The sequence below is a fragment of the Amblyomma mixtum genome, chromosome 2 (assembly GCF_055824585.1).
Source record: "Amblyomma mixtum isolate Tamu chromosome 2, ASM5582458v1, whole genome shotgun sequence".
Taxonomy (NCBI): Eukaryota; Metazoa; Arthropoda; class Arachnida; order Ixodida; family Ixodidae; genus Amblyomma; species Amblyomma mixtum.
Window position 1 is genome coordinate 122421945 of NC_143013.1, and position 13824 is coordinate 122435768.

At 45.1% G+C, this 13824-nt stretch overlaps 1 protein-coding gene across 1 annotated transcript; it reads right to left on the reverse strand.

Moving 5' to 3' along the window:
* Nucleotides 1-4243: 4243 nt before the first annotated feature.
* Nucleotides 4244-9527, reverse strand: LOC149360750 (4-vinylphenol methyltransferase 2-like). The gene is made up of 4 exons (XM_089569386.1): nt 9337-9527; nt 7715-8060; nt 6096-6252; nt 4244-4413 (listed from the first exon to the last, which is right to left on the reverse strand). Exons 1-4 carry the CDS (start codon nt 9525-9527, stop codon nt 4244-4246), a joined length of 864 nt encoding a protein of 287 aa, XP_089425512.1.
* Nucleotides 9528-13824: the final 4297 nt, after the last annotated feature.

The window sequence follows — 13824 nt, forward strand, 5'->3', positions numbered from 1 at the left end:
GCATACAGCTTCTCCCGCTGACTAAATGTTAACGATGTCATTGATGTACAGAACGAATAACAGCGGCCCGAGTATAGAGCCCTGAGGAACGCCGTATGTAATGTTACCTTTCCCCGATGCAATGCCGTGTATGAATGTGAACTGGGACCTCGCAAGAAGATAACTGTGTATAAGACTTTGTGTGATGCCTCTAAAGCCATATGCTTCAAGCTTGTTGAACAAAATATGGTGCTGTATAGAATTGAATGCCTTTCCAAAATCCAAGTAAATTCAAACTGTAAATATTACGCTTCAATATTACGAATGATTTTGTCTTTAATGCGGAGCAGGGCCGTTTCGGTTGACTTTCCTTTTTGAAATCCGTACTGCTGTTCGACGATAACTTTCTTTGACAATAAAAAGGTACTAAATCGTTTATATAGCACACGCTCTGCAACTTTGGAGAACAGTGATAAGACTTAGATTGGTCTGTAATTGTTTAACTCATTGTATTTACCACCTTCGTGGATTAAAGTAACACGAGCAATTTTTAATCTTTGTGGAAAAACACCAAGGGATAACATTTGATTGTAAATATGGGTTAGGGGCTTCGCGATTACACTAGCAACTGCTTTAATCGGTAGGGCTTTAATATCATCTTCACCAGCTGCGGACTTGTTGTCAAGGGAACTTAACATAAAAATAACTTCATCTTCAGAAGTAGGAGCAAGAAATATACTGTCATTTACGACATCGTTAATATAGTATAAAGGGCTGCACTCTGGTTGGTTATCGGGTACGGTCATTGGAGCTCCGACATTTATGAAATAATCGTTAAACAGACTGGCTAACGGTTCGCGAGAATATATTTTTCCATTTATTTGTAGTTCAGACGGTAAGTCTGCTGTCGGGGCGCTGGTCAACTCGCGAAAAACTTTCCACGCTCTGCTGCTATTTCGCGCTAAGTTCTCAAGTTTACGTTGAAAAAACGCGTATTTGGCTTTTTTAAATCTGAATTTAACCTGTTCCTGAAGCGTTTAAATTCATGCAGTGTTTCAACGTCACGTGTTTTTAAAAACAAACTAAACATTTTTTCCTTTTGCTTGATGCGCTTATAGAGATCTTTAGTTATCCATGGTTTCCGGGCTTTTTTGTACTGAAGCACAGTTGATAAAGGAAAGGCAGCATTATAGCAGTGTTGCAGTGTGGAAATGAATGCATCCGATGACTGAGAGGGACCACTCTCAGAGTACACATTTACCCATTGTGAGCTAGCAACTAAAGACGTGAAGAAACATGCACTATGGTGATTAATATGTCTTGTAGTGTATTTTATACTCTGAGAATTTCCATCTATGGGAAGCGCTGAAAATATGAATAGATGGTCGCTAATATCAGAACACAGGACACCGGACAAAGTTGTATCCTTTGGAATGTTCGTAAAACACAGATCAATCAACGTTTTTGAATGCGTGGTTACTCTGGTGGCCTCGGTAATTAGGTTTTCACAACTATTTGCAAGCATAACTTCTAGAAGTTGGCATTTCGGTTGTTCAGCTGAAAACAGGTCAACATTGAAATCGCCGACAACAACCACATGCCATTTTTTGGCATTTGCAAGAACCATCAGTCTTTCTACAAAGCTAAGAAATTTATCAAGGATGCCATGGGGAGGCCGGTAAACTGCAAGAACGAGTACATTACGACACAGAATTGCAACTGTTTCAAAATCATTGTTCACGCATGTGAAATCTTGCAAACAATCAAACTGATGATGCTCCCGAACATAAATGGAAACGCCCCCACCGCGTCTTTCCGAGCGATAAACAGAAACGTGTCTATAATCACAAAAACTGAGTACCTCCGAGCTATCAGAATGCCAGGTTTCTGAGAAAACCAACAAGTCAAAAGCACACGCTATAAGACAAAGATACGTTTCGATTTCCACATGTTTGTTTCGGAGGCTTCTCGCGTTTATATGAAAGACAGAAATGTGCTTCCTACGCAACCAGTTTTCACTGCTATACAGTCTGTTAAAGGATTCTGTCGTGTAAGTGGCCATGATTTGATTTGGATGCCGCACTGGGCATGAACTGAGCGCTAGACAATTTGTTCGAAGTCATCTTCATTTGAGATCCTGACAGCAGTTGCACCAGGGCATTTGCGAACGAAGACTCGCCCTTCTGAAATCCAAACATACTGATACCAATTTTCTTTCGCTTTACGTTTTGCGAGCCATCGCAGACGCTTGTTGGCCGCCGTCAGGTTGTCAAAGAATATCACTCCGGGTTTCTTAGACTGCAATTGCTTCCTTCTTTCAAACCATTTTGATCTGAGAGTTCGCGACGGAAACCTGACAATTACCACATCTGGCCTGCCGGGTTTGGAGGGCAGTCTGTGCAATCCTTCAATGTCATCTTTGGACAGTTCTGCGATCTCAAGGTGCTGAGCTATGTTATTTACCTCTGTCAAGAGGTCCTCATCTTCTTGTGGCTTAAGACCGTGAATTTCAATGTATTACCTTCGACTGTATTGCTCTAGATCATTTATCTGTTGTTTTAGTCCAGGCACAGCTTTCAGTTCTGGTGAACTTTCCATAGCCTCTATCCGTCGACGCAAGTCGCTAATTTCATGGTCGTGCCTGGTTTGTGTGGTTCTTATGTCGTCATAAGTATCCGACCAATGCTGAACGGATTTCTCAATACTTGCTACAGTGTCCTGCAAGTTCATCAACTTATCCAATTGAGCTTCGAGTGCTGGAATTAGGGACAGTTTTCTGTTGTTTTCCGCCAGTTCTGCCAGTATATTTTCAGACGGATTTTGTGTTTCATGTTCGCTTGCAGAAGGCTTGCAAGATAAGCATTTTTGTTTTTTTCTAGTTGATTCTTTCATTTGTCGAAAGGACCGTTCTGATACGCCACTGCACTTGCCAAGATTGAACTGCAAGTCACATTCCGAACATGTCATTATCAAGTCGTCTGCATCAAAGATTTCATGGCAGGACGAGCACTTATCAGGCATAGCACACTTTTAGCAAGCGACGGCCTAAAAACCGAACAAGAAAAGACGGCAAGGGCAGGAGCAGTAGCAGTAGCTTATTTGGACTAATAGCAATTGAAATGAGGCAAAGTTTACCACAAACCTGCAATGAATTGCGGGATGCGTTTAGGCACAGGAACGTTGAACCATGCTTCCGCTACCGCTGCTGCCCAAGAAGTCGGCAGTGATATCCGGACAATGTTAGCGCTGTTAGGATCCTATAATTTAGGACAGCTTAAAAGGCGGTATTGAGAAAAACATTCATCATCATCACCATCAGCCTGACTACGCCCACTGCAGGCCACAGGCCTCTCCCATGTCTCTCCAATTAACCCTGTCCTTCGCCAGTTGTGGCCACCGTATCCCCGCAAACTTCTTAATCTCATCCGCCCACCTAACTTTCTGCCGTACCCTGCCTTCTCTTGGAATCCACTCCGTTACCCTTAAGGACCAGCGGTTATCTTGCCTTCGCAATAAATTTCGTGCCCAAGCCCATTTCTTCCTCTTGATTTCGACTAGGATATCATTAACGCGCGTTTGTTCTCCCACCCACTCCACCCGCTTCCGATCTATCATTTTTCTTTCCATAGCTCGCTTTCTTGTCCTTAACTTAAGCTGAACCCTCTTTGTTAGCCTCCACGTTTCTGCGCCATAGGTGAGTACCGGTAGGATACAGCTGTTGTATACTTTTCTCTTCAGGGATATTGGCCAACTGCCATTCTTGATCGGAGAGAACCTGCATGTGCGCTTCACTCCATTCTTATTCTTATAGTCATTTCCCTCTCATGATCCGGATCAGCGGTCACTACCTGCCCTTAAATAGACATATTCTCTTACTACTTCCAGCACCTCGCTACCAATTTCGAACTGCTGTTTCCTTGCTCGAATGTTGAACATTGCCATGCATTAAATAGTGATTCCGAAATTGCAAAGTTGAATAAAAATTTTACATAAAAAAAATGCTTAAATTTTTTCATTTTTCTGACGTTGTCGCTTTATGAGGGTTCTTAAAGAGCGTAATTCTATGGTCGTGTCTAATTACTTTTTGCTGCAAGAATAACGAAAAGACAATTCTGAGAGGGCAACTTTCTTTTTCCCGTTAGATGGACGATGGTACCACTCGAGTGTACAACAGCTTGAGAAAGTGATGTTTTTATTGGAAAAAGTAACCTGGCATTACTGATGTAAATACCATCGATAACGTAAAAACCAGAATGCACTCATTCTAGTGGAGTGGCTTCTGTGCGTGGATAACCACCACCTTCCGGTCCATGGCCTTTCTTTCATTGCATTCGACGCAAAGCTTCTCTGTGAACTGAATTACAAACTTCCGAAGTTCTTGTTTTTCCTCATCGTTGAGCAAAGGGTAGACGGCGTTGAACGACAGAAAATTCTCTGAAAAAAGGTAAAAGTAATATGAGTCCAACTGAATTGCGATAAAACATCCGTGTCACATGTGACGCTATCTGATAGAGGTATTTTTTTACCGAAACGAATCAAAGCGGTCACATGGTAACCCTGAACAGTGTTGCTTGGCGTCGTGCACAGGGTACTGAAAGCGCGCAATGACTGGGGTTCAGATAATGTAATTGCTGCCCCAGCGTGAGTCTGAATATTGCGCAAAATGTTCCGGTAGCACGCGCAGTAAGCCGTCGCAGAAAAGAGGCGGTGAGTTAGCAATAACTTTCTGCTACAGATTAAGTACAAAAATTTACAAGGACACCTGCTAATGGTATGCGTTGGCAGTCCGATAGAATTAGAAGCTGCAGATGCGTTCACCCTAGAAGATGCCACTTCTGTTCTGATGACGCCACTTTTCTCCAGCCAATGACAATTAACCGCTCCACTGATGTGACTCCCCTCAATCGAGCCCAAATTGTCTGTTTTGCTGACGTCACTTCTCTCGAGCCAATCGAAATCATCCGGTCTGGGGAGGTTACTTCCCTCCTGCTCATGAAAGTTACCAGCCTAATGAAGCCACTTCTCTTGAGCCAAATGGCGAATTTTATGACCGCCGACGTATTCTTTACTCCATCACGCTTTTATCCTCTCATTAGAAGAGGGACTGTGTGCCAGTTGAATTTGAAGCCAACAATAAATCGCCTGCTAGCATAGCTAAGACGCCGTTCTCTGCGGTAAAATATTAAAGTTAAGAAGCGAACTGCTTTTTGATTTGTCTTCATTGTAGGCATGGAGAATATTGCCACTTCATGCAAAAAAGAACTCACCGATGAAAGATGTGGGAGCGAAAATTAAAAGAAAGATATATTTGACATATTTAAAACGCCTCCTACAGCCCGATAGTGAGATGAAGAGCATTCGAAGCTTAATAATGCCTTTTTTTAGTGTGTTTTTGTGCGGCGCTGAGAGAATGCGTTTGACATCTGACTAAAACCGGTGCATCTTTCAAAACAACCCGTAAGGCAGCCATGCAGGAGAAAAATGCTCGACGGGCGTTTCCCTTTAGCAGCTGTAGCATTTGTCTGCCGTTGAAGGCAGTTTTTGTAGCGAAAGCTACATTGGCCACGAACTTGCGATTTCGCTGTGGCGGTGCTCCGAGGAGGCACAGAAACCGACCTTGAGCCGTTGCCTAGCAACCGCAGCAGCTGGCGGACGCCGCAGGCTCGCTGTGCCATCTGGCATGACGTCACACCGCGCGCCTCGCCACGGAGCCGCCTCGCCGCCGTTTGGTATGACGTCACACCGCTTGCCTCATCGTTACGCTCACTTTAGCTTTAACTACGTATGTCCTGGCATAGCCGAGCTAAACCACTGCCAATTTTGTATTTAGTTTTGCTAACACTAAAAATAGTCGTCTAGCGTGATGTAAACACTTCTTATATAAATCAAATGCTTGCGTTTCCACCACTCGGCTGTTATAGGGTAGCTATTTCTTGCGAAAATTTGTTTCCGAGAGCTATTTAGCAAATTGGGAAAGTTGGATACGAATGTCTCTTGGGCCTCTTTTTAATGCCGCAATACTTGCGAACATAATACGAGGATATCTCGCCAAGCGTTCCTGTCCTCCTGAATTTATATAAGCCATTTTTATAGTTCTCTAGACGCAAGATACTCACGAATCATTTCGTCTTTGGTGAGCTTTGCAGGAGGGTAAGAGAAAACCTCGCAGGCCAGTGGAATGAGATCGGTAAATTTGATGAAGTCCCTTGCGTATTTCCTCAAACATTCTACGTCTCTGATGCCACTTATTGTAGGCAAGAATTTCTTCAGAACCTGCGCAATAGAAACACGTGAGGATAAAAATCGCGTGAAATGAACAGAAAGAAAAAGTAAAAACAATCACCATGAAGGTTCCGTGAAAACTACTCGCAGATAATTTATGCCTGCAGGGGAAAATGATATTTTCACGTTTTCATTTGAATTAGCCAAACAATAAGTTTGGTTTCCCCTCATGGGTTCGTTGCACATGTCTGAAAAAATTGGCGGCAATATTTCGTGAACTCGTTTCTCGACTGGTATCTTTTAGAAGCAGTTTGATGTTTGCTTTTATTACGGGTGTACTGTGCTTTAATAAGTCGTCATTTCTTGTGGTTGGAAATTTTATTTCTTCTGACATTCACAGCAATAACATTCCAGATATGAGAGTGCTGTGTGGAAGGAAAAACATTTTCAGCAGTGCCAGCAAGAAACTTAGAAGCCTTAGGGCATACTTCGTGTAACTTTGCATTAAGGGTACTCTTACCCTCAGGCATAAAATGCTTCTCAGAGTTATTCTGATGAGAGCTTAAGGATCCCCAGTAGCTCCATTCCATACCTAGCAAAAGCTTCAACCTCGGAACAACACATTATCTCGTGTCGACCCAAAAATAATTATTCAGGGCACTTTTCTCTGCAGCAGCTTGGGAAATCCATGCTTTTTCTCGTGCGTTGAAGACAATCTGAAGAAATTTGGCAAATACTAATCGTTGCGGCTGTTTGTGCTTTCTTTCGGGTGGTTCACGGTGTATTTCAAGCAGGAGTGACCTCCAAGAAAAGTTGGCCACTACCGCTGCCGATGGCTAACCGTTCAAAGGAAAAAGATGCATACGGTTCCAGCTTCTAATGTTACTCGATCAGAATGGACCTTTTAACAAAAGGAAAGTAATCAAGTTAATGTCTGGAATTAACTTTTCTCTCGCACGTGAGCTTTGAAACTTGGCTAGCGTGAGCTTGATATTCTCAAACTACCGTATTTTTTTGCCAAATTAGTCGATCTGTCGTCTTAGTAGAGACATTATGTTCGGGAACCGGAAAAAAAAAAAAACTTGAAGGCGAAATGTCATATAGATCGGCGACCGAAAGATCTCAGCCATTAACATGTGACCAAATGTTCTCTTAAGTGATTAAGTGATTCTCTTTAAACTCGTGAAAATTGCCTTTTCCCTTGCCAACTTATTTTAGAAAAAAAAGTTTGCGAGAAAGGGCAAATTGCTAAAATGCAGTATTACCGGGGAATGGTTTTGGAGGAAGTTGGTATATTAGTGTTTTAGTATTGCTATTTTAGGGTCGCTATCTTGGCACAAGTGGAAATTTTTCTGCTACAAACGAAATGTTCCAAGTTTAAGTCCAACATTTTCAGCAATAAAAACAGGTACTGCCTTCCCGAAGAAACATCAGCGGAAACAAAAACTTGAAGGAGATCTGCGCAGTACCTGCTTAAGTAATGACCTTCTTTCAGAGCACTCGAGCAACTTACCTCGCGATACTTGCCCCACTGCGGGTGCTCCATCATATCCTTGTGAAGGTCATAGAAGTGGGAAGTCGTTAGTAGCACCATGAAAAACTCTCCCCCGGGCGCCATCAGTTTTTCGAAGTTCTGCATGGCCAGGCGCTGGTCCCTCACCCATTGCAGCATGAAGAACGAGTACACCCTTTGGAACTGGCCCTGCTCACGCACGAACCCATCTACATCTCCCACGATGTCCAGTGGCAGGTACTCGACCTTTGGGTGGGGAAACTTCTCGGCGGCGTGCTTGAGCATGTTTTCGGAATTGTCAGCCGCCACAAGTCGTCGACAAGGAGGGACACGAGGCAGCAAGTACCTGCGAGAAGAAGGGCACCGGGGCTAGCTGAATGGATGCTCATAACTCGGGGCGAGCGCTCACACGGGTTCTTTAGTGAATAATTCAAGGGAGAGGTGTGTGGAGCGCTTTTGTCGCAGTGAAAAACACAAAAAATTCGCAAACTTACGTGTTGTAGTGTTTCTAACGACGTCACGCATTGCGTTCTTACAAACACTACACCGTGAAAATGGAGTTACCAGCGATTGCGTGCAGGACTGCGATTCCACCTACTGAAGGCGCGACACCCGCCGTCGTGGAAGGCACTCAGATGTCAACGTTGCGTTTGTTATGAAGTAAGTCCGCAATCGGCGCAATTGTGTGCGACGTATTTTTGAAATTTAGCAATATAAGTTTTCTTAGAATTAATAGAAGCTCTCATTATTTTGCGTTAAGCTGACAAGCTTCAAAGTCCTTTCAAACACTTTCGTCCTAGAACCTTTGCGTATCGGAAAACACCAAAATACAACTGACGTACAATGAACGTAGCGTCTCGCCGGCAAGACGTTTACGCTCACAAATAGGACACGATCAATTTATGGAGCCTTCAGCGAATTTCCCATTTGCAAGACAATGTATCCCGGCAGCACATGTTATTGGCTCCCCAGTATTGGATATGTATTGACAAATAGCGATCCCACAAAGGGCGAGAGTGATGCCAGCCTTTTCCAATGTACTGCCGAATGCCTGAGCTGCTCGGGACCATTTGCGGCGGGTACAGGGAAAAATCGGTATTAGCAAAGTGCATAATGAAAGTTATCCACATGAAAAGAGAACGTATGCTCATCATAATAGGCTGAAAAAACGCGCTTATTGATATATACTAAGCGGCTTCACTCTACCGCAGTCTTGTTTTCTGCTGTATGTCTTGTATCTTGAAACTTCCGAGAACCACGCTTCATAAATGTTCGTATTCAAAAACTAAGAGCTTCGTTATTTCACCTCAAGGTAGCCGAGCGTACTTTCGGGGAGATCGAAACACCAGATGTCCGGATAACGGGTTTATTTCGACACAGGCTGGCACATGGCTTGACATATCTCCGATGTAAGCTCATAATGCCTATGCGCAGCTTCTTAATGACATCACCACAAGCCAGTGTTCTTAATCGTTGCTCTCGCGGCTTGTAGATAACTAGTTTTTATATGCCAGTGCTGATTATCCGCGTGTTTCGCGACCCACTTTTAGATGTCTTTATTCACTGCTTCTCCCAGTTTGCGTACAACGTTCCCCATATGCAGCATGCGCATCGCTCCATACTTGAACGTAAAATTTCCTGGTCCGCATCCGACGTCGATGAACTGCTGCTGCTCCTGGTCATCGCAGATCTTGAATGCATTGTGGAATGCGTCCAGTATGGCCGCGCTGGCAGCCGAGTACCGGTCGGAGCGCTCCTCGAACAGCTCCGCTTTGTGGTGCTCGGGCAAAGTCGATTCCATCTGCTGTGGCATTCTGGAGACGAGAAGAGGCAACGCAGTGTCTTCCGTATAATGCTCTAAGGTTTTTCTGCTCGCCCGTACAGTGTGTAACATTAGGAGGTTTGTAAACGTCGTCTGCTATGTCTGCCTTTTCTCTCGTGGCTGACTATTTCCATGCAGGGCTAATATTCTGCCATAAGGGAATACCACTCTTCGTATTGCCTGCAAAATGGGTCTTTCGTGGGGCCTAAAATTAAGAGTTCTTTGATGAAGGTCAGGAGGGGGCAGATGTACTTAATTGGGTATAACATCCATAGATGGGGTTAGTTTCGCACAATTTGGAAACTAAAGACACGAGATAATTGAAACTTTACATCCACTTATGATTTTGGGGCTCTAATAGAGATCGGTATAATATAGTCCCCCATTTCACGAGGCGCCTGATTTCCTGTGAAATTTAACGAATAGATGCCATTTGTTTTTAAATTTTTCGCATAATAAGGCGCTTCACAAGGCGATGGAGTGGAAAGTATAATACTTGTTACTTTGCCCGATTTACGCCTTAAATTAATAACATGCTTCGTGGAACACGGCGAGGCTTGACCGTGAGCGATGTTGAATTAAGAGTGCTAGGACGCGCCACGGTGGCGTAGCGCAGAAGCGACATTCTGGTGCTGAGTAAAACTTCGTTAAAGGGATCACCCATCTACAGCGAGTTTTATAGTGCGAGACATTTCATTGCAATGTGAACAGCGTCCGCCCAAAATTAATTTTGATGCATGCAATGCTTTTATTATCTACATTGGCGCTTTCCTGTTCGCGCATACTTTTTTCATTCGTCTGCAGATGATCATGTAGACGAACAAAAAGTGTTATCAAGGTGGGCTGAGAATCAGAAAAAATGAGCAAGAGAAAAAAGTGCACAAGCTTCACACTTGGTGACAGGATACAGGGATTTCAAAATTGGCTTTTAAGGGAGCTCCCGTAAAACACTGGAGCAAAAAAAAATGAAAGGGTACTCTACAAAGGATTTCATATGCCTTGGCTGGTTGCGCGACAATTTTGATACCGATTTAGGCGACGGCATAATATCATTGGGACTTCGTGAGTGTTTATAAACGGTTAAGATACTGGTTGCCAGCTGGGCATTTACCTTCAAATGAATTTTGTTTCGGTCCTCATCTGCAATGTAAAGGTTCTACAAATAGAAACCGTTCTATTTGTTTTCAGAATGAGGACATTTGTGTTTCAATTGATGTACTTAAGCGTGGAAAAGCAGGCCTGGGGAAGCAGTGGAGGAGCTAGAAGTCAAGAGACCAATCTTCTAGGTTAAGACTGAGTTCGAAGTGAGCTCTTTTATTACATGACTCCTGATAATACGCACGCCGCGGACTGAGGGCTTCTAGCTTAGCTCCAGAACACTTATAGCTTGTCGCTAATCCTTTTAGTGCTGTCCTGCGATTTTATGCTGAAGTCTGTAGTTGTTTCTTTGCTCTCAGGCCGTTTGATTAATGTGAAGCAATTTGCCAATCTTGGTCCTTTACTGACCGATCTCCTCCGCTACGGCCTCCGACCTGTGTTCTATTTGAACCCACCGCGTCAGGCCTCGCTTGTAGCGGGTTATGTGTGCAAGGCTAGGGAAAGAACTGCTTTATTTCAAGGACTGCTCGCTAAAATCCTCGCGTAAAGTTGGACGGCATCACGGCACATCACAAGCGCTCCTTTAAATGAGATCTGCAGTGAATGTGCGCATCGGGAAACCAGAAAATTGCTTTGAAAATTATTGCTTACATTCATTCCTACGGGCCTTAACAGGAGCTGCTACCCTCAATCGTGGAGAGTAGCGGCACAGCATCTTGCTTACGTCGAAGATCGATGTCGCTGTATAGCCTTCAATCATTACGAGAGATCAACTACTCAGTCAGAACATCAGCAGCTATGTAGGCCTTGCGGAATAAGTGTTCAGAGATGGTATATGCAAAGGTACTGGAATATACCTGTGGAGTGTGTACATCCAACTTAGTCCTCCATAAAGGATGTGAGATAATTCTAAAGAGGCAGGGTATAGGCAGGAAAACACAATCTCTCAAGTACTGTTGAGAGTGCGTTTACAAGAGATATTCAAATAACGTTGGGTACAGATGGGTACAAAGGTTGGCTTGCTGAGTAACTGCAGGGAGGAATTTAAGAGCATGATTATTGAGTCTCAGAGGGGTCTCAGAAGGGTACAACAATTTTCGACAGCCATCGAAGTATTGAAAGTTGTTAGATTATACATATGTTTAGGGCAGGCGATGACGGCATACCCGGACCACGAGGGTGTAACAACTAGCTGTCGTTGTTGTTGTCAGCCTTTGCTAAATAAGAATGGGGTGCAGCCCTCGTCCGTCTTTACTTTCCTCTTTCGTGCCGTCTTTTTTGCGCTGTGAGCAAAATGAACACGTAGAAACTAGCCCAATATTTCCACTTACCTCACTCTGCCAGTCTATCTCGACAGGCGGTGTTAAACACACCTGTATGGTGTATGTTACTGATACTCGCCTATAAAGTAGGGAGTTGGAGGCTATAAAAACGGCCGGAAATTGGCTATGGGCAGCGAAGCGGGGTATGGAAAGGAAATGCTACGTGTAACGTTAAGGCACTGGAAGAGGGCAGAGTGAGTCAGGGACAAACGCGGGTTAATGACGTCCTGGTAGAAATTAAGAAGAAGAAAGGGGCTTAGGCACGGTATGTTATGTGAAAGCAAGAAGACCGATGGTCTTCGAGTGCAACGGAATGGATGCCATGAGAAGAAAAGCGTAGCATTGGGGGGATTCGATTAGGTCGTCTGCGGGGATAAGCTGGCCACAGCTGGCGCTGGACAAAGTTAATTGGAGGGATCAAGGAGGGACCTTTACCCTGCAGCATACGTAGTTAGGCTGATGGTAGTGGTGATAGTGATGAAGATCTAGCCGCCGGGCGCAGGTTTAAGCATGAAATGCACTGCACATGGACGTAGCCCACTTAACATCGCCTTATAGAGCTGCTTGGATACGTGTGTCCGTATTATGCCAGTATTCATTTCATTTAGTTTTGATGCATATGCAAGTACACCCCATGTTCACCTCGTAACGTGCTTTCACAGTGGTAGCGCTGCAGCATTGTTGAAGGCCCTGTAACCTACCCATCCTTGTGAGATAAAAGTGATAGAAGGGCGCCGTTAGGGAGAAGCGCCACTTGAAGCGGCGCGGCGCTCAGTTAGCTATATTTAATGGCCGGGGAAATTCGAGTACGATATACTGTTCATTTTCCTTCTGCATTTCAACCGAATTTTCAAGGGGATAATCTGTTCGATCTAGGGGACGATTCGAAATATCAGAGTTCCACACATCCGGACTTGAGTGCATCGTGGACATGCATAATTTCCGGAAAACATTTGTAAGTGTATATTAGATAAATATTTCAGTTGATATTGCCGCGTCTACAACAATAGCCGCTCGGCGGCTGTTCGGCACGCAGCTCGTGCGCCACGCGGTTCGCTGCTGAAGAAGACGAAGCTCGACGTTCCATCCTGGCCGTCTCGGTGTGCGCTGGCATCATCTCGGTGTTGGCGTTCCTCTGCCGTCTGGACGCGGCGCTACCTGTACCAACTGCTACGTGACACTGGTGGAGGTGCGGGCTCGACGTCCCATGTCCAACACCTCTTCAGACAGCCGCTCATCGAGTCCCGACCAGCTACCCCTTGTCTGCACTCCCGTTCACCGCAGCAGCCGCCGCCTCCTGGGACTGGTCCCAGAGTTTGGTCTCCTCCCAAAAGAGGCACGCACTCATCGACCTGGTGAGCATACCACCATGGCTCAGGCTAGCGCTTCACACTTGACGCTCCAGCAACCCCGCGTGCCAGCCAGCTTCCATGGCGTCACTTTCGAAGACGTTGAAGACTGGCTTGACCAGTTTGAGCGGGTTGCCGATTTCAACCAATGGAGCCCTGCGCAGAAGCTGCGGAACGTGTATTTCGCCCTCGAAGACGGAGCCAAGATTTGGTTCGAGAACAGGGAGGCCGATCTCCAAAGCTGGGATACCTTCCGCCAGCAGGTCCGGGACACCTTTGCTAGCACGGACCGCCGGGATCGTGCGCGGCGCCTCCTGGACGCTCGCGTCCAAAAGCCTAATGAGACCGTTGCCATGTTCGCCGAGGACGTGACCCGTCTTTGTCGGCGCGCTGACCCAGATATGGCGGAATCCGCGAAGCTCCGCCACCTGATGCAAGGTGTGAAGGACCAACTCTTCGCTGGTTTGGTCCGGAATCCCCCGCAGACGGTAGCCGACTTCATCAAAGAGGCGACCGCCA

Coding starts and splice junctions, on each gene's coding strand:
- LOC149360750 (XM_089569386.1), bottom strand. CDS start 9,527: ATGCCACAGCAGATGGAATCGACTTTGCCCGAGCACCACAAAGCGGAG. Junction 8,061..9,336: donor CCAGGAAATTTTACGTTCAA/GTATGGAGCGAT, acceptor TTCTTCTCGCAG/GTACTTGCTGCCTCGTGTCC. Junction 4,414..6,095: donor CACCAAAGACGAAATGATTC/GTGAGTATCTTG, acceptor ACCTTTTTTCAG/AGAATTTTCTGTCGTTCAAC.